Source organism: Pteronotus mesoamericanus, unplaced genomic scaffold, assembly GCF_021234165.1.
Source record: "Pteronotus mesoamericanus isolate MK-2021 breed Mesoamerican mustached bat unplaced genomic scaffold, CSHL_Meso_final scaffold_636, whole genome shotgun sequence".
Classification (NCBI taxonomy): domain Eukaryota; kingdom Metazoa; phylum Chordata; class Mammalia; order Chiroptera; family Mormoopidae; genus Pteronotus; species Pteronotus mesoamericanus.
Window position 1 is genome coordinate 3,832,060 of NW_026555324.1, and position 21,822 is coordinate 3,853,881.

At 42.8% G+C, this 21,822-nt stretch overlaps 1 protein-coding gene across 1 annotated transcript in view; it reads left to right on the top strand.

Annotated features, from left to right (window-relative positions):
- The window catches only part of LOC129061428 (adhesion G protein-coupled receptor E2-like), a 36,833-nt gene extending 15,362 nt beyond the window's left edge, over nucleotides 1-21,471 (top strand). The window contains exons 9-21 of the mRNA XM_054562072.1: nucleotides 643-692; nucleotides 819-896; nucleotides 1,305-1,482; nucleotides 10,199-10,306; nucleotides 10,498-10,718; nucleotides 10,900-11,079; nucleotides 12,980-13,177; nucleotides 13,458-13,693; nucleotides 15,898-15,964; nucleotides 16,349-16,440; nucleotides 17,386-17,554; nucleotides 17,639-17,749; nucleotides 21,368-21,471. Of these exons, the coding sequence (XP_054418047.1) occupies nucleotides 643-692; nucleotides 819-896; nucleotides 1,305-1,482; nucleotides 10,199-10,306; nucleotides 10,498-10,718; nucleotides 10,900-11,079; nucleotides 12,980-13,177; nucleotides 13,458-13,693; nucleotides 15,898-15,964; nucleotides 16,349-16,440; nucleotides 17,386-17,554; nucleotides 17,639-17,749; nucleotides 21,368-21,376 (1,697 nt within the window). The 3' untranslated portion in view covers nucleotides 21,377-21,471. The remainder of the gene's footprint in view (nucleotides 1-642; nucleotides 693-818; nucleotides 897-1,304; nucleotides 1,483-10,198; nucleotides 10,307-10,497; nucleotides 10,719-10,899; nucleotides 11,080-12,979; nucleotides 13,178-13,457; nucleotides 13,694-15,897; nucleotides 15,965-16,348; nucleotides 16,441-17,385; nucleotides 17,555-17,638; nucleotides 17,750-21,367) is intronic.
- Nucleotides 21,472-21,822: the final 351 nt, after the last annotated feature.

The window sequence follows — 21,822 nt, forward strand, 5'->3', positions numbered from 1 at the left end:
GGACTCGGTGCCGCTTGGGTGGCCCTGTCCTGTCCAGCATCTTCTTCATCCTCCTTGCCCCTGTCCGATAGCCTCATCCGTGGAGGGCCTGTCCCAGGGACGGTTCTTGGTCCATCTCTCCCAAGATGCCTTAGGGTTGGCGTGGAGGGGGCACCGCTGCCCTGACAGTGTCAATGGGATTCCAAGGAGAAGTCATCCAGTGAGCAGCTGCCCTTCCGCAGTTAGGACAAAGGCCGCTATGGGAAGCCAAGATAGGTCCTGCTGGCGAAATGCGTTTCCTTTCTGTTCAGTTCCCAAGAAGGCCCACTCTGTCCCTGTCCCCCACCCCAGCTGAGAGCTTGCCAGGAAGGCTGAGGGCACTGGGGGTGGCAGACAGGTAGGACTCAGGCTGATTCCATCCACGTCCAGACAACAGAGCACCTAGGCCATCACATTAGTATGCTATGAGGCCTCCATGTGAATAAGAAAAGGTGCCCACTAACCAGTGGAGAGGCGGGTGGGGTATAGTGGGATCTTCCAGATGCTCCCAAACCAGAGTCCATGAATTATCAAATGATTATCTGGTAAGGTACCTGGCTGGACCTGGCCACAGACCCCACCCCCAACACACCCCCCCCTAATGAACTGCTCTTCTTTCCATACCAGGGACCTCCTTTCCCATCTGGATTGCAGCCCCTAGAATCAAAAACAAGGTGAGTGGCTCCAGCAGAAAGCAAGAGTCAGGGAATACCTCCATGTTGCGTACAGCATCCGCCTAGTTTCCCCAAGTTCGCCCATCTACCTCGAAGGCGCTCTGACCATCTCATCTCTCTCCCCAGCGGTTTTCCCACTTCTCCAAAAAAATTGATGATTTGCGCAAAAACTTTATACCAGCCTTGGCTATGGACACCATCCAGGTAAGGACAGAACCCAGGGGAGGCAGGTGGAGGCATCTCACAGACGACTGGGGACACCTTGGTCTGCGAAGAGACAGACCCCAACACAACGGTGCTGTGCTCTGAGTCCCCGGCCTCTCCTGGGGAAGAGCAGGCACATAGGATTTGTACTCACTCTTAGACACTGTGTGCACAGATTAGCATCTTTCCTCTTGTTGTTCCTACCTTTTGGGTTTACCTCAACCTTGGCTTTCATGAACAGGGTTGACCTCTGAGTGGCTGGATTACAGGAGCAAAGACTCAGGGAATCCCATCTGGTACCACTTTTATATCCAAATTGTCTGTTCTCTGTGGCTTTGTGGGTAGAGTCTTCCTGTAGCTCCTCTGGTGCAATATCCACTGGTTATGTGCCCATTGCCCGCCCTCCAGAACATCATACAGGCAGTTGATGACCTGCTGGACGAGCCTGAGGACCTGAAGACCTGGCCCCGCTCAGAGCAGCACTGTGTGGCCAGCAACCTGCTCTTGAACATGGAGCATGTCTTGAGAGAGCTGAGCAAGGCCCCGCCCAATAAGTCACTGACCTTTAATACAGCTGGAGGCACAAGTAAGTTTCTGGGTTTGCCCCTGGCTCTACTCTGTCCATTCTCCAACTTCTTACTCCCCTAACCTCACTGCAGCTGAGTGACCACGCTTGTATCTCAGTGTTATTCTCGTAAACAAATTAAAAGCTTAAAAAGAAATGAATAAATTATGCAAAGTGAAATAAGTCAGACAGAAACAAATACTGTTATGATATCACTTGTATGTGCAATCTAAAAAACAAACTCACGGATACAGAGACTAGATTGGTGGTTGCCAGAGGCAGGGGGTGAGTTGGAATAGATGAAAGGAGTCAAAAGCTACTAACTTCCAGTCATAAAATAAATAAGTCATGGGGATATGTACTATACAGCATGGCGACTAAGTTAATAATACTGTATTACATACATGGAAGTATCTATGTGAATAAATCTTAAATGTCTTTATAACAAATCATAAAAATTTAGTAACTATGTATAATGACCAATATTAATTAGGATTATTGTGGTGATCATTTTGCAATATATGTAAACACTGGACCATTCGTACATCTGAAACCAATGTCAGTTATACCTCAATAAAAGAGAAATGAATACAGTTATAAATATACATTTTCATTGTAAAATTAATTATGAACAGATAAAATAAGGATAATAAAGAATTTAAAGTACAAAAGGCTTCAAAAGAGAATAATTTATTTCATTTTAAAGAATATTAATTTCACTATTACTTGATATTTAAAATGATTTGTCTTATTGAGGTAAAATTCACGTGACGTAAAGTTCACCATTTTAATCAATTGTGCAATTCAGTGGCATTTAGTACATTCAGAGTTGTAATCATCACCTCTATTTCAAACATATTTTCATCACTCCAAAACTAAACACAGCACCCACTAAGCAGTGGCTCCTCATTTCTCCCTCCTCCAGCCCCCGGCAACCACTTACCTTACCATTTTACGTCTCTATAGATTCGCCTGTTCTGGACAGTTCATATAACAGTCACCAAATATGTTACCTTACAATTTAGCTTCTTTCACCTAACAATGTTTTCAAGGTTCATCCATGATGTAGCATGTATTGTCAACAGATGATACTTGGCGCCCATTCAGACGCTAACAGGAATCCCCAGTTTGGGGTGTGGTGAAGAAGAAAACTGTTCCGTGCAAGACGGCTCAGCTGTGACACAGCAAGGCTGTGAAAACGGCACAGCTGCAGGGCAGCCCTGGGGCCAGGCGCCGCTCCAGCTAAACTTCTCTCCTGCTCCTCCGTGGTCTGCTCTGCTCTGCTCCGCGCAGGTCTGCTTTACTGTGCTTTAGTGAGAACTCTCAGTATTTCAGCTCGGCCAGGGAGACACAGCCCAGGAAATGAGGCAGTTTATATGGGCAAAAGTCCTCACCTCCGGTTTCTGACTGTTCTATTCTCATGCAAATGAGGATGCCAAATCCACCCAGTTTGATTGGTCCAAAGGGTACTGTCCTGATTGGTCAGTATAGAGACTCTCTGGTTGGTTGGCACCGTGCAGCCCTGATTGGAGGGGAAGCCTCAATCGTTTTGGTTGAAATAGGATTCCAGGAATGCTTTGTAAGGGCTGGCTCAAATGGCAGGCATTTTAGGGTAGAGGAAGGCAGTTTAACACAGAGCTTTCTCTGTGATGTGCAGTTTGCACGAGAGGCCCCTGTGCACAAATGGCTGCTAGGCTTCTGCTTTTTTAAAAATTTGAACCCAGTTAGCTACTAGGAGCCCTCCTTAGTAAGTGTCTTTTGTTCCTCAGGGTTCACAGTATCATATTTCTTTCCTTTTTATGGTTGAATAATAGTCCCTTGTATATGGATATACCACATTTTGTTTATCTATTCATCCATTAATAAACATATAGGTTGTTGCCTCCTTTTGACTATTGTGAACAATGCAAATATGAATATTGGTGTACAGGTTTTGCCTGAATAACTTTTCATCTCTTTAGGGTATATAATTTAGGGTGAAATTTCTGAGTGATATGGTAATTCTACATTCAACTTTTTTGAGGAACCACGAAACTATTTTTCCAAAATGGCTGCTCTTCCCTTTACATTCCCACCGGCAATTTACTAGAGTTCCAATTTCCACATCTTCAGAAACACTTGTTGCTTCCATTTTGTTTTTGTTTTATTACAGCCTCTTTACTGTATGTCAGGTGACATCTCACTATGGTTCCGTTTCACATTTCCTCTAACAACTGATGAGGTTTAACATTTTTACCTGTTATTTTTGGACATTTGTGTATATTTTTTGGATAAATGTCTATTAAAGTCCTTTGCCTATTTTTAAATTTTGGTTGTTGAGCTGTAAGTGTCCTTGATCTAATAGAATACCCTATGAGATACATGATTTGCAACTATGTTGTCCCATTCCATAGGCTGTCTTTTCATGTTCTTCAGTCTCTTCACCTAATGAATAGATGCTTTGCGTATGGTGAAGTCCATTTTATCTTTTGTTTTTTCTTTTCTTGCTTGTACATGTGGTATCGTATCTAGGAATCCATTTCCAAATTCAACACCGTGAAGATTTGCCCTTATGTTTTCTCCTAATTCTTCTAGTTTTAGCTCTTAAATATAGGTCTTTGTTCATGTTAAGTTAATTTTTGTTTATTGAATGAGGGAAAGTACCAACTTTTTTGTGTGTGTTTGTGGATAGCCATATATCCAAGCACCACTTGTAGAAGAAACTACTCTTTCTACATTGAAGGATTTTGGCACCTCTTGTTGAAAATTAATTGACCATAGATGAATGAGTTTGTTTCTAGACTCTTAATTCTATTTTGATGGTCTATATGTCTATCCATATGCCAGAACTGTACTGGTTTGGGTTTTTTTTTTTTTAGTGTAAATATAATATTTATTTATTTATTTATTATCTTTTAAATTACAGTTGACATTCAATATTATTTGTATTAGTTTCATGTGTACAGCATAGTGGTTAGACATTTATATAATTTACAAAGTGATCCTCTGGTAAGTCTAGTACCCACCTGGCACCATACATAACTATTAAAACATTATTAACTATATTCCCTGTGCTGTACTTTATATTTCTGTGACTATTTTGTAACTACCAATTTATACTTAATCCCCCTTTTCCTTTTTCACCCAGTCCCTTAAACCTCTCCCCATAAAGCAGCCATCAGTTTATTAACTCCATCTATGAGTCATGTTTTATTTTGTTTATTTTGTTCTTTAGATTCCACATATAAATAAAGCTATATGGTATTTGTCTTGCTCTGTCTGACTTATTTGATTTAGCACAATATCCTCTAGGTCCATCCATGTTGTCACAAATGGCAAGATTTTATTTTTTCTATGGCTGAATAATATTCCATTGTGTATATATATGACCTCTTCTTTGTCCATTCGTCTATTGATGGGCACTTAATTTGCTTCCATATGTTGGCTATTGCAATGAACATAGTGGTCCATCTATATTTTCAAATTACTACTTCGGATTTCTTCAAATTAATACCTAGAAGTGGAATTGCTGAGTTATAAGGCAGTTGTATTGAATATTTTGAGAAACTTCTATATGTTTTCCATAGTGGCTGCACCAATTGACAATACCACTAACAATGCATGAGCGTTCCCTTTTTTCCATATCCTCACCAAAACTTATGGATTATTAACTTATTGATGATAGCCATTCTGACAGGTGTGAGGTAATATCTCATTGTGGTTTTAATTTGCATTTCTCTGATGATTAGTGATGTTGAGCATCTTTCCATATGTCTATTTACCATTTGTATGTCCTCATTGGAGAAATGTCTATTCACATCTTCTGACCATTTCTTACCTGGATTATTTGTTTTGTGTTGGTGTTGAGTTGTATGAGTTCTTTATAAATTTTGGATATTAATCCCTTATCAAATGTATCACTAGCAAATATCTTTTCCCAATCTGTAGGGTGTCTTTTTGTTTTGTTGATGGTTTACTTTGCTGTGCAAAAAACTTTTTAGTTTGATGTAGTCCCATTTGTTTATTTTTTTCTTTTGTTTCCCTGGCCTGAGGAGATATATCAAATAATATTACTGTGAGCAGTCTCAGACAGTTTACTGCCTACATTTTCTTCCAGGAGTTTTAAGGTTTTGGATTTTACACTTAAATCTTTAATTCATTTTGAGTTTATTTTCATACATCGTGGAAGAAGGTGGTCTAGCTTCAATTTTTTTTACATGTGTCTGTCCAGTTTTCTCAACACCATTTATTGAAAAAATTGTCTTTACCCTATTGTATGTTCCTGCCTTCTTTGTCATAAATTAATTGGCCGTATAGGTGTGGGTTTATTTCTGCGCTCTCTATTCTGTTCCATTGATTTATGTGTCTGTTTTTATGCCAGCACAACGTCATTTTGATTATTGTAACCTTGAAGAAGAGTTTGACATCAGGTAGTGTGATACCACCAACTTGGTTCTTTCTTAAGATTGCTGTGGCTATTCGGGGTCTTTTGTGACTCAATATAAATTTTAAAATTGTTTTTTCTAGTTCTGTGAAAAATCCATTGGTATTTTTGTCTTTTTTTATATTAAGTGTATCTGGGTGACATCGATTAATAAGATTACATATGTTTGAAATGTACATTTCTGTGATACACGATCTGTGTATTGCACTGTGTGCCCACCACCCAAAGTCAAGTCATCTTCTGCTACCACATAATTGACCCCTTTCAGTCTTTACTAACTTCCTTTCCTGACTTCCCTCTGGTAACTGCCATACTGTTGTCTGTGTCTTTGAGGTTTTCTTTGTTTATTCACATGTTGCTTTCAGTTTTATATCCCACATGAGTGAAAGCATGTGTTTCTTAACTTTTTCTGTCCAACTTATTTTGCTTAGCGTATTTTCAAGGTTCATCCATCTTGTTGCAAATAGCAGCATTTCATCTCTTTTATGGCTGAATAGTATTCCATTGTATATATCTACCACATCTTCTTTATCCAGTCATTCATCAAAGGATGCTTTGGCTGTTTCCATGTCTTGGCCACCGTGAATGATGCTGCAGTTAATATAGGGTTGCACATATCTTTGCAAATAAATATTTTCAAATTTTCCCGGTAGATACTTAGAGGAGGGATTGCTGAGTCATGTGGTAACTATGCTTAATTTTTTGAGGAAACTCCATACTGTTTTCCATAGTGTCTGTATGAGTTTACATTCCCACCAGCAGTATATGAGGGTTCCTTTTTCTCCACAACCTGTCTGACACTTGGTATTACTTGTCTTATTGATAATGACCTTTCTAACCTTTCTAACAGGTGTGAGGTAATATCTCATTGTAGTTTTGATTTGCATTTCCCCAATAGCTAGTGAAATTGAGCATCTTTTCTTCTATCTGTGGCCATTTGTATGTCTTCTTGGGAGGAGTGTCTGTTCAGGTCCTCTGCCCATTCTTTAATTGGATTTTTCACTTGTCTGGCATTGAGTTGTATGAGATCTTTATGTATTTTGAATATTAACCCCTGTGAGAGCTTTTGATTGCAAATATCCTCTCCCATTGGGTTGGTTGCCTTTTTTTGTCGATGGTTTTGTTTGCTGTGCAGAAGTGTTTTGTTTAATATAATTGCATTCATTTATTTTTGCTTTTACTTTTCTTGCTTTTGGAGTGAACTTCATGAAATCTTCTCTATGACCAAGGTCCATAAGTTTAGTACTCATGTTTTCCTCTATGTAATTTATTGTTTCATGTCTTATATTTAGGCCTTTGATCCATTTTGAGTTGTGCCTCCATTTTGTTTAGTTCTTTTCTGGAGTTTTCCTCTTTCGTTTGTGACATGTTTCTTCGTCTCCCCATTTTGGCTATTTCTCTGTGTTTGCTTCTATGTATTAGGTAGATCTGCTATGTCTCCCAGACTTGTCAGTGTGGCCTTCTGTAGCAGGTGACCTGTGAGGCCCGATGGTGCAGTCTCCCTGGTTTCTTGAGCCAGGTGCTCCAGGAGGTCCCTTCTGTGAGCTGAGTATGCCCTCCAGTTGTAGTTGAGCTTTGATTGTTGTTGGCATGTCAGTGAGAGGGGTTGACCCTTTCAGCAGCAAGAAGTCGGCCTTGGCCCATGCACAGCCAGGTGACTGGCTGTGAGGATTGGCCACTACCACAGTGTATGAACTGTTGTTTAGGGGCTGATTCCATGGTGAGGAATTTGTACCAGTGGGGCTTTGGTGTCTATGGAGACCATCCTTTGGTTGTGCCACTTATGGAGCTAATCAGGTGCTGCTCTGTTGCAGTCTGAAGACAGCCACCATACATGTTTGTTCTGGGGCATCTTGGGAGGAGTTCTGGGGCAGGCGAAAGCCAGTCACCGACAGTTATCAGTACAGGGCTATCTTGTGGGAGCTACAAATCTATCCATGGCTGGTAGCTGCTTATGCCGAGGCTGAAGTCCTATAGGGGAGGCCATGATGTGAATTGAGGCTGGCTGCCACCAGTACTGTGCCTGGGGCCTCTCAGTAAAGGCAAGGGACTACCAAGGACTGTTGCTATTTTCCAGCTGCCTATAAGGCTCAGCTGCTGAGTGAGCCTTTGGCTGTGTGGGAGTTGGGTGAGGTGGGTTCTCAGGGAGTCACCGGGGTTGGGTGAGTGGTAGTCATAGATCAATGCAGATTCAGATTTGGCGTCAGTGCTGAGCCTGGGGCCATTCAGCAAAAGGCCCAGAGCACACTGAGACCAGCCACTGCCTGCCTGCAGCCTGTGGACCTCTGAGAGTTTTTAAGAAAGACTGCAGCATGGGCTAAGGCTAGCTGCCTGCCGCTGAGCAGCCTCCAGCAGTGCATGGGCCAAGGCCAGCTTCTTGCTGCTGAAAGAGCCTTTGGCGGGGCCTGCATGGAGTGGGGCAAGGTCTCAGGGATTCCTCAAGGTGGGGCGAGTGATGTTCACCAGTCCAATGCAGATTCAGAGTTGGCCATGTTGGGGAAGGGCTCAACACAGAAAAGGTGGTGCTTGCCTGCCAGCTGTGTGGGAGGAAGACTCAACACAGGAACAATGAAGCTGTCCCTCTAGCCATGGCCCTGAAGCCATACAACTCACTGTCTCCCTCTATATCTCTGGTGCCCGTTCTCACTCTGCCAGAGCCCAGGGTAAGTGCCCGTGAGTATGTGAGTCTGTGTGAAGACCCTTTAAGAGGACACCTGGCTTTCCAACAGCCTTTCGTCTCACCCAGACAGACAGAATTTCTGCTGATTCTCACAGCCAGATATGGGGGCTTTTCTACCCAGCACTGGTACTTCTGACTTGGGAGCCCAGTGTGGGGCGCCGCCTCCTCGCTTTTGGTGGGGGACCTTTGCAGCTGAGATAGCAGCTCAGTTCTCAGCTGCTACACTGACTATGCAGCCAGCTTATCTCCACCCCCCCACCTCTCTACAACTCGTCTTCCAAGGTTTCCTCTTATAGGACCTCTCTACAGCTAGTCTTCTGAGAGTTCCATGTTGGTTGTTCTATAATTTAGAAGTAATTTCGATATGGTCATGGTGAATAGAGTGTTTCCTACAGTGCCATCTTGACTGGAACTCAGTACTACACTGCTTTGCGAACTGTATGTTGGCAGTAAGTTTGAAACTAGAAAGTGTGAGTCCTCCGTATTTGTGTTTTATTTTTAGATAATTTTGGGTATTTGGGATTCTTGCAATGCCCTGTGAATTTTAAGATGATCTTTTGCATTTCTGTAAAAATAAATAAATAAAACAGTGTCGCAATATTGATATAGGTTACATTTAATCTATAGATCACTTCGGGGACTATTGCCATCTCCAATCCAGTAACACAATTTATTTATCTATGGCTTAAAAATTTTCTCAATAATATTTGTAGTTTTCCATGCACATATTTTGAACTTCCTTAGATAAAATTATTCCCAATATTTTGTTGAATAATTTTGCATCTCCCTGTAACGTATAATAAAAAAATAAAATAAAATGCATCGTAAATATCTGGTGTTTTTTCTTCATGTTTAGCACCACTGAACTGTAGCATCCTTGAAGCTCATATTTTGTTCATTCGTGTATACCCGGCACCAAAGATGCATGAAATATAAATGTTTCTGGGGACTCAAAAAATATGTTGAACAATGCAATAGAAAAAAAAATAAATGAAGTAAAGAAAAATTAAAGAAAAAAGAGATATCAGTCTACAGTTTCATTTTCTTGTGATGTCTTTACCTGACTGTTTACAGGGCAATGGTGACCTCATAGAATTACTTAGTGTTCCTTCCTCTTCTATTTTATGGAGAATTTTAGAAAGGGTTAGTGTTAATTCTTTAATAAAGGGCTGGTGGAACTCACCAATGAAGCCATTAGTAATGAGTTTTATATTTTGAGAAGTTTTTGATTACTGGTTCAATCTATTTACCTGTTATAACTCTGTTTTAATTTTCTATTTCTTATTAATTCAATTTTGGTAGCTTGTTTGTCTCTAGGAATTTCTACATTTCATTTAGGTTATTTAACTTGTTGAATAGCTGTTCATGATATTATTTTATAACTCTCTATAAATCCGTAAGATATATATGCTATTATTATGTATACCAAATATTATGTGTAATACTGTTATTATGGGAGCCAAATACCACCATTGTATGTAAAATAATATATTATTTAATCTATATGTACTATGTTATATATTTTATATAGAGCATTTATATAATATATTAAATATATATAATAGGGTATTATAGCAACCATTGCAGGTGCAATTACTAATCTAACTCTCTTATGTAACTCCCACAACTCACAGAACTGTCCCTGGAGGTGGAGGAGCGAGGACAAAGGAATGTCAGCTTGAGTGTCAATCAGGCAAAGATGCTGCTGAGCTGGGATTCAGTACAGGAATCTGGTGACTCAGGTAATGGCTGAGACGGGGAGGAGGTCACTGAGGCTTCTCAGTGGGACGAGATGCCCAAGGATGGGGCAAATGGAAAATTAAACTATAAAGGGAAGTGAGGGGTACGGTGGGTCCACAAGGAAAGAGTCTACCTGAGGAAGAAGGGGTCCTGTTGGGCACCCCAGGATGTCATCCTTAACCTTGTCCTGCAGGCCCTTCTGTGGTGGGCCTCATCTCTACTCCAGGGATGGGCAGCTTGCTGGCTGGGGCCCCCCTCGTCCTGGAGACTGAGGGGCAGGCAGTTCCGCATGAGACCCACAGGGGCTTGCTGCAGGGGGTCTCCCCCGTCCTGCTCTCAGATGTCATCTCCGTCTTTGTGAGCAACAAGCACACCCAGAACCTCAGCTCCCCAGTCAGCTTTGTCTTCCAGCACGTGAGTCCTGCGGGTGGGGCTGTGGGGGTGGAAGGGGCCTGAGTCTTGTGCACAGTCTTGGGTTCAGGGGCCTCCCCCGTGGGTGCATCATCTCCTCAAGAAAGCCCTTCACAAGTGAGATCTGGGTCCGCATTTCTGGGCACCAGAACCACCAGTTCTCATCTGTGCCCTGTTCCCACAGTCGGAGACCCCTGGGCCAAGGCAGCAGGTGCTCTGTGTGTTCTGGGAGCATGGCCAGAATGGGAGTGGCCACTGGGCCACCAAAGGCTGCAGGATGGTGGGCAGCAGCGGCACCAGCACCACCTGCCAATGCACCCACCTCAGCAGCTTTGCCGTCCTCATGGCCCCGTACGATGCGCAGGTGAGAGACCTAAGAGAGGCTGAATTCAATGTCTATCGCTGCAAATTCCCATAGATGTCACACCTTTAAAAACATACACACAAATTTGTCATCCTGCAGAATCTTCAGGTTAGCGATCTAACACAGTGTACCTGGGTTGTCTGCTCAGGGTCTCACAAGGCTGAAACAACTGTGTCAGCCAGGCCTGTGATCTCATTTGAGTCAAGAAGTCCTCCTCTAAGCTCCCTGGTTGCTGGCAGAATTCAGTGCCTTGTAGCCATAGGACGGATTTCTCATGTTCTTACTAGATGGAAGTAGGGGGCCACCCGCAGCTCTGGGGGACTACCCGCATTCTTCTCGTGTGGCTCTCCCCTAGACCCTCCCACAGCGTGTCAGTGCTGCTGCCTGGAGGCCAGCAGGAGGAGCTCCCTCACAGGAAAACTCAAACTTTGAAGCATTTTTTCCAAGAGTCTAGGTCAGCTAAGGACTCATCTGATTAGGTCTGATCCACCCAAGATAAACTCTCTTCAAGTTAGTTGATTGTGGACCTGAATTCCGCCTGCAGGCTGCCTTCACAGAAGCACCCAGACAGCTTTTGACTGACAACCTGGGAGCAGTTATGCATACACACGTGGGTGGGGTATGGTTGCGACACTAAGATTCTGCCTACCAAAAGGATCTTCGGGACAGGGGCAATCAGGGGCAGCAGAAAGGGAGATCTGGTGATGGCAGAGGTCAGAGGGAGCTGGGGAATCCAGTGAGTACAGGTGAGCTAGTGGCTGTGTTAGCCCCCTCTCCTGTCCAGTTGAGCTGGTTACTTCTCTGGTTCAACAAAACCAGAAACTTGCTCAAGAGGCTTCAGGTAAAGGGGCATTTACTGAAATAAATGTGGAACCTACATAAAAATAATCATGAAAAAGATAAAAACACATGGCCACATCTCACAGAAGCTTCCAGAAGTGTGAACAATACTACAAGACCGTGTTTCCTCCAGCCACAGCACTAGATAACATAATATTCATACTCTATTTACATACTATTTTACATTTATTGAACACTTAAAATGTTTGCGTTTCCATTTCCAACAGAAGGAGAGAGGAACATTGAAGATTCTTTATCTCACCCTCCTAATTCCAACACATAGTTATTCTTGCCTCAACCAACCAAAGTTGTTAGTTTCTCCTGCACTTTTCTTTAGATATGTTATTCACACAGGGTAGGTCAAAAGTAGGCTTACAGATTTTTGTGTGGCAAATAATACAAATAATTAATGTAATAATACAAATAAATGATGTATTTCATATACTCACAACTCTAAACCTATTTTGCCCCACCCTGTATAAAAGTAACGCATCTCTTTGTTCTTTGGTGTTCCTCTTTTCAAAGACTTGGTGTTTTTTTTTTTTTTTTTACTGTGTGCAAATTTTGTTTCATTTATTATATCTAAGAGAACTTTCTATTCTAGCCTACAAAGATATACGTTATTACCTTTATTGCCACATAGCATATCCTTCTGTGAATGCACCGTAAATTACATATGAGGGCCTCTCATACTGGGGTTTTCCTTTGATTGTTTGCTACTGAATAATGTTGCAATTGTTTACACAGAATTCATTCTTCTCACATGATAACGGAGAGCTTAGTCATGCCCAGAAGTCTAAAGGATAATAAACTCTGAGAATTCCGGGGCTTGAGGGAAGACTCTCCTATATCTCAATTTTACCAGGGTCTGAGTAGATCAGTTCAGAACACCAAAAAATTCTAACGGTATCCATAAATATGACAAATTTACTTGGTCTCACCTCCATTCCTAACTTGGTTGTACCCTTTTACTCCTCAAAAAAAGCCCCTAAAAGTGGTGGAAAGCCCATTACCCCAGAGCAGGAGAATGTGACCGATGCCTCCTCTTTGCTGGTCCCAGGAGGAGGATGCCGCCCTGGCTGTGATCACCCAGGTGGGGCTGAGCCTCTCCCTGCTGTGCCTCCTCCTGGCGGCCCTCACCTTCCTGCTGTGCAAAGCCATCCAGAACACCAGCACCTCCCTCCACCTGCAGCTCTGCATCTGCCTCTTCCTGGCGCACCTGCTCTTCCTCACGGCCATCGACAGAACCGAACACAAGGTACTGACGCCGTCCCAGGGGACCCTGTGACCTGTCCAGGAAAGGCTGAGTTCTGGGGCCATGCTGCCTTGGACCCCCTAATAAAATGTCCTTGGGTTCTGGGAAGGTTATAGGGTTGAGTGGCCAATTTCACATTGACTGATCCAACGAGAGGACTCACCCTCTTTTGACAATCCCTTCATAGACAATAGAGGTCTCCCCAATGGCAAGGTATGGGAGAGGTCCTGGGGCCATGCTGACCCCTAAGTATCCCACCTGGTGACTTTAACTTCTCCCCCAGGTGCTGTGTGCCATCATCGCGGGTGCCTTGCACTACCTCTACCTGGCCGCCTTCACCTGGATGCTGCTGGAGGGCCTGCACCTCTTCCTCACCGCACGCAACCTGACGGCGGTCAACTACTCCAGCGTGAGCAGGTTCATGAAGAAGTTCATGTTCCCTGTGGGCTACGGAGTCCCGGCTGTGATTGTGGTCATTTCCGCAGCTTCCAGGCCTCACCTTTATGGAACAGCTGCCCGGTAAATTAAAGTTCCCACCTGTCTTATCTTCTCCACATGACCATGGCCAGCAGAGAACTCATGCAGCACTTTACTTTCAGTAGAATTATGACAAACAGAGAAATGCAAAGCAATCACCCAAAGACATCTTCCTGGTTTCATGATGGCATTCCTTGAAAGGAATGTATTTAAGAACTTCAAATTTCATTATTTTAAACATTAATTATAGAGTATGTTAATTATATATATATACATAATGTTGATTATGTTATATTAAAAACTAACACTATCATAATGAAACATTAATAACATAAATTAATATATAGTTAAAATAAATGAGATGACTTTTCATCTTTTAAAAGTATTATCTATCACATTAATGACTATAGTACGTTAACGAACATGATACATAGTATTAACCCCATCTTACATATCAGTAAATGTATAGTAATATAATATTCATTGCATTAAATGAGGGGACTGTTTGAAATCTCCTAGAAAGCAAACTGGAAATGAAGGGATGGCATTGGTTGGTGTAAGTTCCTTCACTCCTTAATTGAAAAAGAAAAGGAGGATGATTTAGAAAATGACATTGTGCTGACCAGAGCTAAGATTCAGAAATTGTTTCTGACACGGAGTCATTGTTCTAAATAGTTTTCGTGTACCAGCTCAAGCCATCCTCCCAACAACACGCTGAGGCAGAAACCAGTGTTATATGAGTTTTACAGGAGAGGAAACTGGGGCACAGAGATTACTGACATGGCCCAAAGCACACACCTGGGTGGTGGCAGAGCTGGGACCGAATCCAGACAGGGTGTCACTTACATACTCCTCTGCTGATTAAAATCAACGTTCGCTGACAACAGAGGAGCCCTGGCCAGCTGGCCTTCCTATATAACTTGCATCAGAGGCAGCAAACTTTATCTGGAAAGGACCACAAAGTGAATATTGCAGCTTTGTGGACCATGTGTTCTCTGTCGCAACTACTCAGCTCTGTCCTTGTAGCACACGAGGTGCCGTAGACAATATGTAAGGGATGAGTGTGACTCACATGTACACATTCACGAAATCAGGTGGTGACCCCATGTGGCCCACAAGGTGCAGTTTACTGACACTGCCTTAGTAGTGTTCGCTTGGAGTCCTCGGGTGGATCCACCTCACTCCTTTCCTCACACCTCCCAACTCACTCACAAGGTTCTCAGGTGGGATCATTTCCAGTTCTATCATTTTTATCAGTGTGGCCTTGAGTTACTATGTTTTCTTAGCATCAGATGCCCCTCCGTGATCACTTGAGTCTCAATGTTGTCATGAGGAATAAATTACATAGTGCACACGAGCCTGAATTACTACTATCAGTTTATCGTTATATAGACACGTTTTTACTATCTTCTTGCGTGTCCCAAGTTTTCTCACCTTCTCTACATCTGTTCATCCTTCATAGCTCAGCGTAAACAGTATCAGTTCTCTCAGGGACCCTTCCCAACCATGTGAACCCCCTGTACCCCAGGCTAGGCTATTGATCCAGCTACGGGTTCTCACAGCTCCTCACGCTTGACCCCAAAACTCATCATCTTGATTGTTTCCATTGTCTAACTGCTGACCATCCCACACAGCTGGGGCCTCCCTGAGGCCTGAGACCAGTCTGTCTTAATTGCAATTGGATTTTCAGGTCAAGCACAGATCCTGATACAGAGGAGACACAATATTTGTCCAATAAATTATAAATTAATTCACTGATTGGGTCTTGTCTTTTCATTAAAAAACATATATTTTTTTCTACCAGCATATCTGTAGTCCAAGACTTAAAAGACTTTTTTTTAAAGTTTTTTAAAAAAACACAGTTATCTTTTCTTAAAACCACATTATCCTGGCATGATTGATTTGTAAAACGCTGTACAGAGTTGATGCATGGAACCTGATGAGTCTGAAGATAAGTATACAGCCAGGACCATCATCATCATCAAGGGCACACCCAAATTTCAGTTATGAAAGATAAATAAGAAGGAGATCTATAGAACATGGTGCCATAATTAACAATACTGTACTGTATGCTTACAATTTGCTAAGAGGGTAGGTCTTAGCATAAATGCTCTTACCAAAAAAAGCAATATTAGTGTTAATAATAGAGGAGGCAGAAGAAACTGTGGGAGGTGAAGGATAAATTTATTGACTGTTTATCCACAAAGGCAAATAGGTTCTACAATCCCTTTCCATGTCTCTCCTAGATGCTGGCTCCACACAGAAGAGAAATTTATATGGACCTTCCTTGGCCCCGTCTGCACCATCATCTCTGTGAGTAAAGGATGACCTCAGAGCATCCTTCCTGCTCAGCTGAGGGTCAAAGAGCAGGTGTGGAAGGAGTTTAGAGGCAGAATGAGCAATCATTCCAGTGTTCCCAGGACTGACGGGGCTTATAGGAGTCAAAAAGTTCTGTTTTATAACCAGGATGAAGGGGTTTCATGAGACATGGGACTTTTGGTGCTAAAATGTGGAAATTCCTGTGTAAACTGGGACAAGTTGGTCATCCCAGTTACTGGACAAGAGGGGCCATGAGGCAGTGAATGGCTGGTCACTTTTTCTATGGCTGGTATGAAATATGAAAGGTTCTTACCAGGCAGATGGAGGAAGCCATACAGATGTGGAATGCGTTCAATGTGCCTCGTGGTGTTTCTGCAGGTTAACTTGGCTTTCTTCCTGATGACCATCTGGATTCTGAAAAACAAGCTCTCCTCACTCAACAAGGATGTGTCCACCCTCCAGAACACGAGGTGAGATGGGTCAGAGGGGCGCACCGCCCCACACGAAGCAGGGTCCAGGTGCTAAGCCCTATGGTTCCAAGCTCCTGGTGTCCTTTCACAGGGATTCTGGGGGGATAGGCAGAGAGAGGTGCAGCCCCCCTCCATGGAAACCTGCTCAGATCCTGCAGTTTGCTATGAAACGCAAGCCAAAAACATTTTGTTCCTCTATAAATCCTGCATGAAATTACCTAACCTATAGAGAGATTGACTTTGTTCTGTTAAATGTGGAACACTTCCATGGCCCTATGAGAATATCCTAAGAATGTTTATATCTTTATACACCTCTTAGGAAATCACCTACCTGTGCACTTTCATGCCCACGCCTTCATGGAGAATTTTCCCTATGTCCTGTCTACTCCTACAACTGCTAAAATCAGACTCTTTATCCACATATCACATCTTTTGAAAGGCTAAAGGTGTATTTTGCTTTCCTCAACTTTTGCAACCTCTACTGTGGGCAAAGGATACTTGGAGAGAGAGAGAAGACAAAAGCAGTACTGGATGGGACCCGGGCAGAGGTACCTCACACCTCACAAATATTATAAGTTACCATTTGTTTTAGTCTTTCCATGAGACTCTAAGGTCTGTGACAACAGAAATTGTGTTTGTTACTTTTAAACCAGGACCCAGCACAGAGTCAGGCACGTAAAACCTCCTTAGTGATATCAGCTGAATGAAATTAGGGACATTCACGGGACAACATGATCTTTTTGAAACCCACAAAATGAATTATTACTACTTCAGTCCAAGTCAAAATGCCATCTCAGTTCCTGATAGCATTTTTTTAAAGAGAATCATTGAGAGTAAAAATCAAAGCGGGTCACAAGTCAGTCACATGCATCCATGGGATGGGATGAGTGGCCTTGATTCTGTTGCTCTGGGTGCACCACGGGCCTCCCTTCTCCTCCTCCCCAGGATGCTGACGTTTAAAGCAATGGCCCAGCTCTTCATCCTGGGCTGCACGTGGTGTCTGGGAGTCCTGCAGGTGGGCCCAGCTGCCCGCGCCATGGCCTATCTCTTCACCATCATCAACAGCCTGCAGGGCGTCTTCATCTTCCTGGTGTACTGCCTCCTCAGCCAGCAGGTACCACAGTCCGACCCCCACCCACACCCTTTCCATTCTCACTGCTCTCAGTGAGCTGACTCAGGGCGTGCTTTGCCTCTGCAGGTCCGGGAGCAATACAGGACATGGTTGAGAGGGGTCAGGAAAGCCAGAGTGGACTCTGAGAAGTACACCCACTCCAGCATGGCCATGTCTGAAGCTTCCAAAGACAATGTGGTAAGGTCCCACATTGCTCCCAGAGCCCTTCACTAAGTGATCACTTGAGTAGCTCATGCCCATCCCACTGGACAGCCTGGGTGCACAGCAGGGGATGCCCTAGCATGGCTCCCACTGCCTTCACTTGTGGACTCACCCCAAGGCATTTCCTTGTCATGAATAGAGGTCTGCCTGTACTTTCTCTTACTGTGTTACAATGCCACCTTAACCTTGCCGATGATTACCTCCTCATTCCCCTCGTGTGTAGAACACCTACTTTGTGTGACTTGATGCATGTGGTTTTTAATCTTCCTGAGCAAAAGACACAAAGCCCTTCCTCTAAAGCAGAGAGAGGCTACAGTCAGCTCAACAAGTGGGAACTAGGGATGTGAAGCTGTGATGCTCAAAGTGCACAGTCACAGCGTTGCCCTTGGTTCCAAGTCATTCCGTGCCCCTCTCTATATAAAGAACAACAAACGCACGGTGTGTGTGGTCATTAAACTCAGTGAAATAAATGTTAGGTTGGGTTTCAGACTTTCTGTAAGAGTCTGCAATCATTTCTCATATTCTCAACACACATAAATAATGCAAAGGCAGGACAGAGAATCACAGAGGGCTGAGGAGGGACCCTGGGAATGGCAATGAACATTTGTACATTCTGGTTAACAGAACCTTGTTCACATGGTCTCCACATCTGCACTTGGAGATAAGTATTATTATGTTCCCATTTGGTAGGAGAATAAAGTGGAATTCACAAGGTCTGTAAGAAGTGAGCGAGGTCTTCAGACAATTCATTTTTTTTCTCCCAGCTTTCACAGGCCCACCACGCTGCCTGTCATTTTTCTCATCCACTTGTTTGTCCAACACTCTACCACTGCTCCTTCCAAAATTCTTCACTCCTCAAAAATCCTCATTCCTCTAACTTCCCTTCCCAGCAAAAGTTTCTACCAGCCACTTTCACAGCAAATCAAGTGAGCAGGGTAAAGCAAAGTCAACTTTGGGCTATCCAAGCACCAGGCACTTGACACCTGGTTCATTCTCTCTGCACGCAATCCCATTGCCACACACAAGATGTGCTTCCAAATATTAAGGTTGATCTTTCTATTGCATTTTGGTTCCCAACACTCTTGACTTTCCCTTAACTTTACTTGACTGTGCATACATTCTCTCTCTGAACTTTGCACAGTCTCATCTTCTCAACAGTATCCTTTCTACCTTTTATGCAACATGGGAAATCTCTATCTTATTGAAAATTATTAAAGTTATACATTTGATCTCTCCCTCTCCTTCCCACACACTCAAAACTGGCATTTGCCTCCACCATTCCCCAAAACATCTTTCCCTTAAGGCTCCAATGACCTTCATTTCACTGGATACAATATTTTTTGTCCTCTCATTACTGGAGAAACCCTGGTTTTTCTCACCAATGCAATAAAGAATTACAGGTCAGCGAGCCTGTTAGCATGCACATTTATTAGTGCTAAGTGCTAGCTGAAAAGCAAAAGCAAGGGTGACAAAGCAAGGGTGGCAAAAGCAGGGTGACCAGAGATTAGGTGACCAGCACTCAGGTGGCCAGAAGCCTGATGGCCAGGGGCCAGGTGGTCAAAAAGGGTCTAGTCCTTTGTTTTGAAGATGTATATACTTGGTGGGTTGGGGTTGAGAGAGTTACATTTTGATTAGCAGGTGACGTGGTGCCAGTTTTCCATGGGGACATGACTGCCCAAACGTAGGTGTGGATGGGAGTCTGTTAGCCCAAATCCTTATCTTGCTCCAGACTCTATTTGTTCATTTTGTGTGTGTCACAGGAGGCAGACAGTTAACCAAAGTTGCTTTAGGAGCTTTTCTTTGGGTGCTGTAGACCCCTCCCCTTTCCCCTTCCCCCTTCTAGGCTTTGGGATGAATACACAGTCGCACGGTTTTCGTTTTCCCAGCTGGCAGAGATGACGCACGCAGACTTCCAAGGGCTCCCCTCTGCACTATCACAGTTTCCTTGTGTTGTTCAGAATGCCAGGCAGCCTTATTGGACCAGGCTCAGGATTACTGGGCCAGTGGGTGAGGCATGTCTCCCTTACTTTTAGCCTCCTGTGTTAAGTTCTTTGTTAGATTCCAATGGGGAAGGCTCTGCCTTTATTTCCCCTCTGGCTGCTCATTCCACCATAACACTCAGTACTATTGGGTGTTGTGGTTACTGCCTCCACCATGAAACTTCTCTTTTGTTCCTGACTCCTATATCTCAACATCCCTGGCATTCTCCCTATCTTTCTGGATGAGCTTTCTTCATCTTCTTTAGATTTCATTTATTCTACCTAACTTTGTTTTAGTAGCACTTCCAGTATCATCTTATACCTTCCATATAGACAATCTTATTTACAAGGCAAGAGACTCAAAGAGCCACGCAGAAGGAAATTATAGCCAAATGGACTTCTGTAGCTCTGAATTGTATATGATCACCAGACAGCTATTTCCAATTGCCTGCTTGACACCTCTACTTAGATATCTCAGAAGCAGCCCAACGTGGCAATAAAAGAATTTATCATTTTTTTTTAACCAAGTTACACCTCTGTGGGGTTTCTCATTTCATTGCACCAGTCAGGGCCTGGAAAATCCTTACCGTAGTCCTCTTCCCTACCCTGTTCTGCACCAAATCGATTCATTGCTAACTCATGCTAGTACTTCCTCCTCGGCAGGCACAGATCTGCCTCGGTGACCCCGACTCCGACACCTCGTCCCTAAACCCGGCCGTCATCTTCCCTTGGCTGGTCTCCCCATCGACTCTTCCGCTTCCTCCCGTGGTTGTTCACATAAAAAGAGTTATCTTCTCAAAACATAAATGTGATATTCTACCACACTGCATAAAAATCCCTAAAATGGTTCCCCAATTCCACTAAAAACAAGATAAAATATGTAAGCTCCAATTTCCTCCCCATTCTCATCAAAACTTGTGGTTTAGTTGCGGCTTTTTTAAAAAATCCTCACCCGAGGACATGCTTATTGATTTTAATAAGCCCATAAGATTTATACATATTTTCTTTCAAAACATTTATAATTTTCGTTATTACATTTAGGTGTATGCTTTATTTGGAAGTCATTTTTTTTAATTGTTTGAGGTTTTAATATGGTGTGAGGTGCAAAGTATTTTACATTTGGATATCCAGGTGTCCCATCATCATTTATTGAAAATTGGTTCCTTCCATCAATGAATTGTACTGACATCTTTGTGAAAATTAATTCACCATAAGTATAAGGTTTTATTTTTGGACACTTAACTCTCTTCTATTGTATCTTGATTACTATGCTTTTTAGCAAGTTTGATTTTGGAGCATTGACTCTACAAATTTGTTCTTCTTTTTCAAGATTCTTTCCGCTATTCTGGACCCTTTGAAGTCCCTTGTAAATGTGAAGATGTGCTTGTGAATTTCTAAGGAAAATTTAACTGAGATATTTATAAGAACTGTGTTGACTCTGTAGATCAATGTGGAGGTACTGACATCATAAATATATTAAGTCCTCTGATCCATGAACAAGCAATATTTTCTATTTCTTTAGTTTCTTTGATGTCTTTTGACAATGTTTTCTGGTTTTCACTGTACAAGTCTTGCACTTTTTAACACAGTATCATTTTTACCCCTTCCTTCTCAGGAGAATTAAATTAACAACTAAACCAGATGATCCTGTCTCCTGGAAAATGAGGAAAACATGGAACTGTCATCCTTTGGGCAAGGAGTATAGAAAATACTTTTTTTTGTGTCTGCTACAAGTAACTGATCCTGGCACCATTGTGGGAGAGAGTGTGCAGGAAATGTTTGACATTCAGTTTCTAGAGAATTGGGGTTTCCTGGTCCACACAGCACGCTCAGCTCACTCCTAGAACAGTCAAGGAACTATGACCCAGCTCCTCAGTTGTCCGAGGTTAAGCCCTGCACTTCAGCCTGTTATTCTACAAAAATGTCCCTCAGGTATAACAAAGACAACCATCCTCAAATGTCTTTCTTATAAGAGCATAAAAAAGGAAAGTAATGTTCAGTGTTCAGTCAGATACCTGTATTTGGTCTCCCTACCTACTTGCCTTGATCTCCTCACTTTTCTTGTCTAAA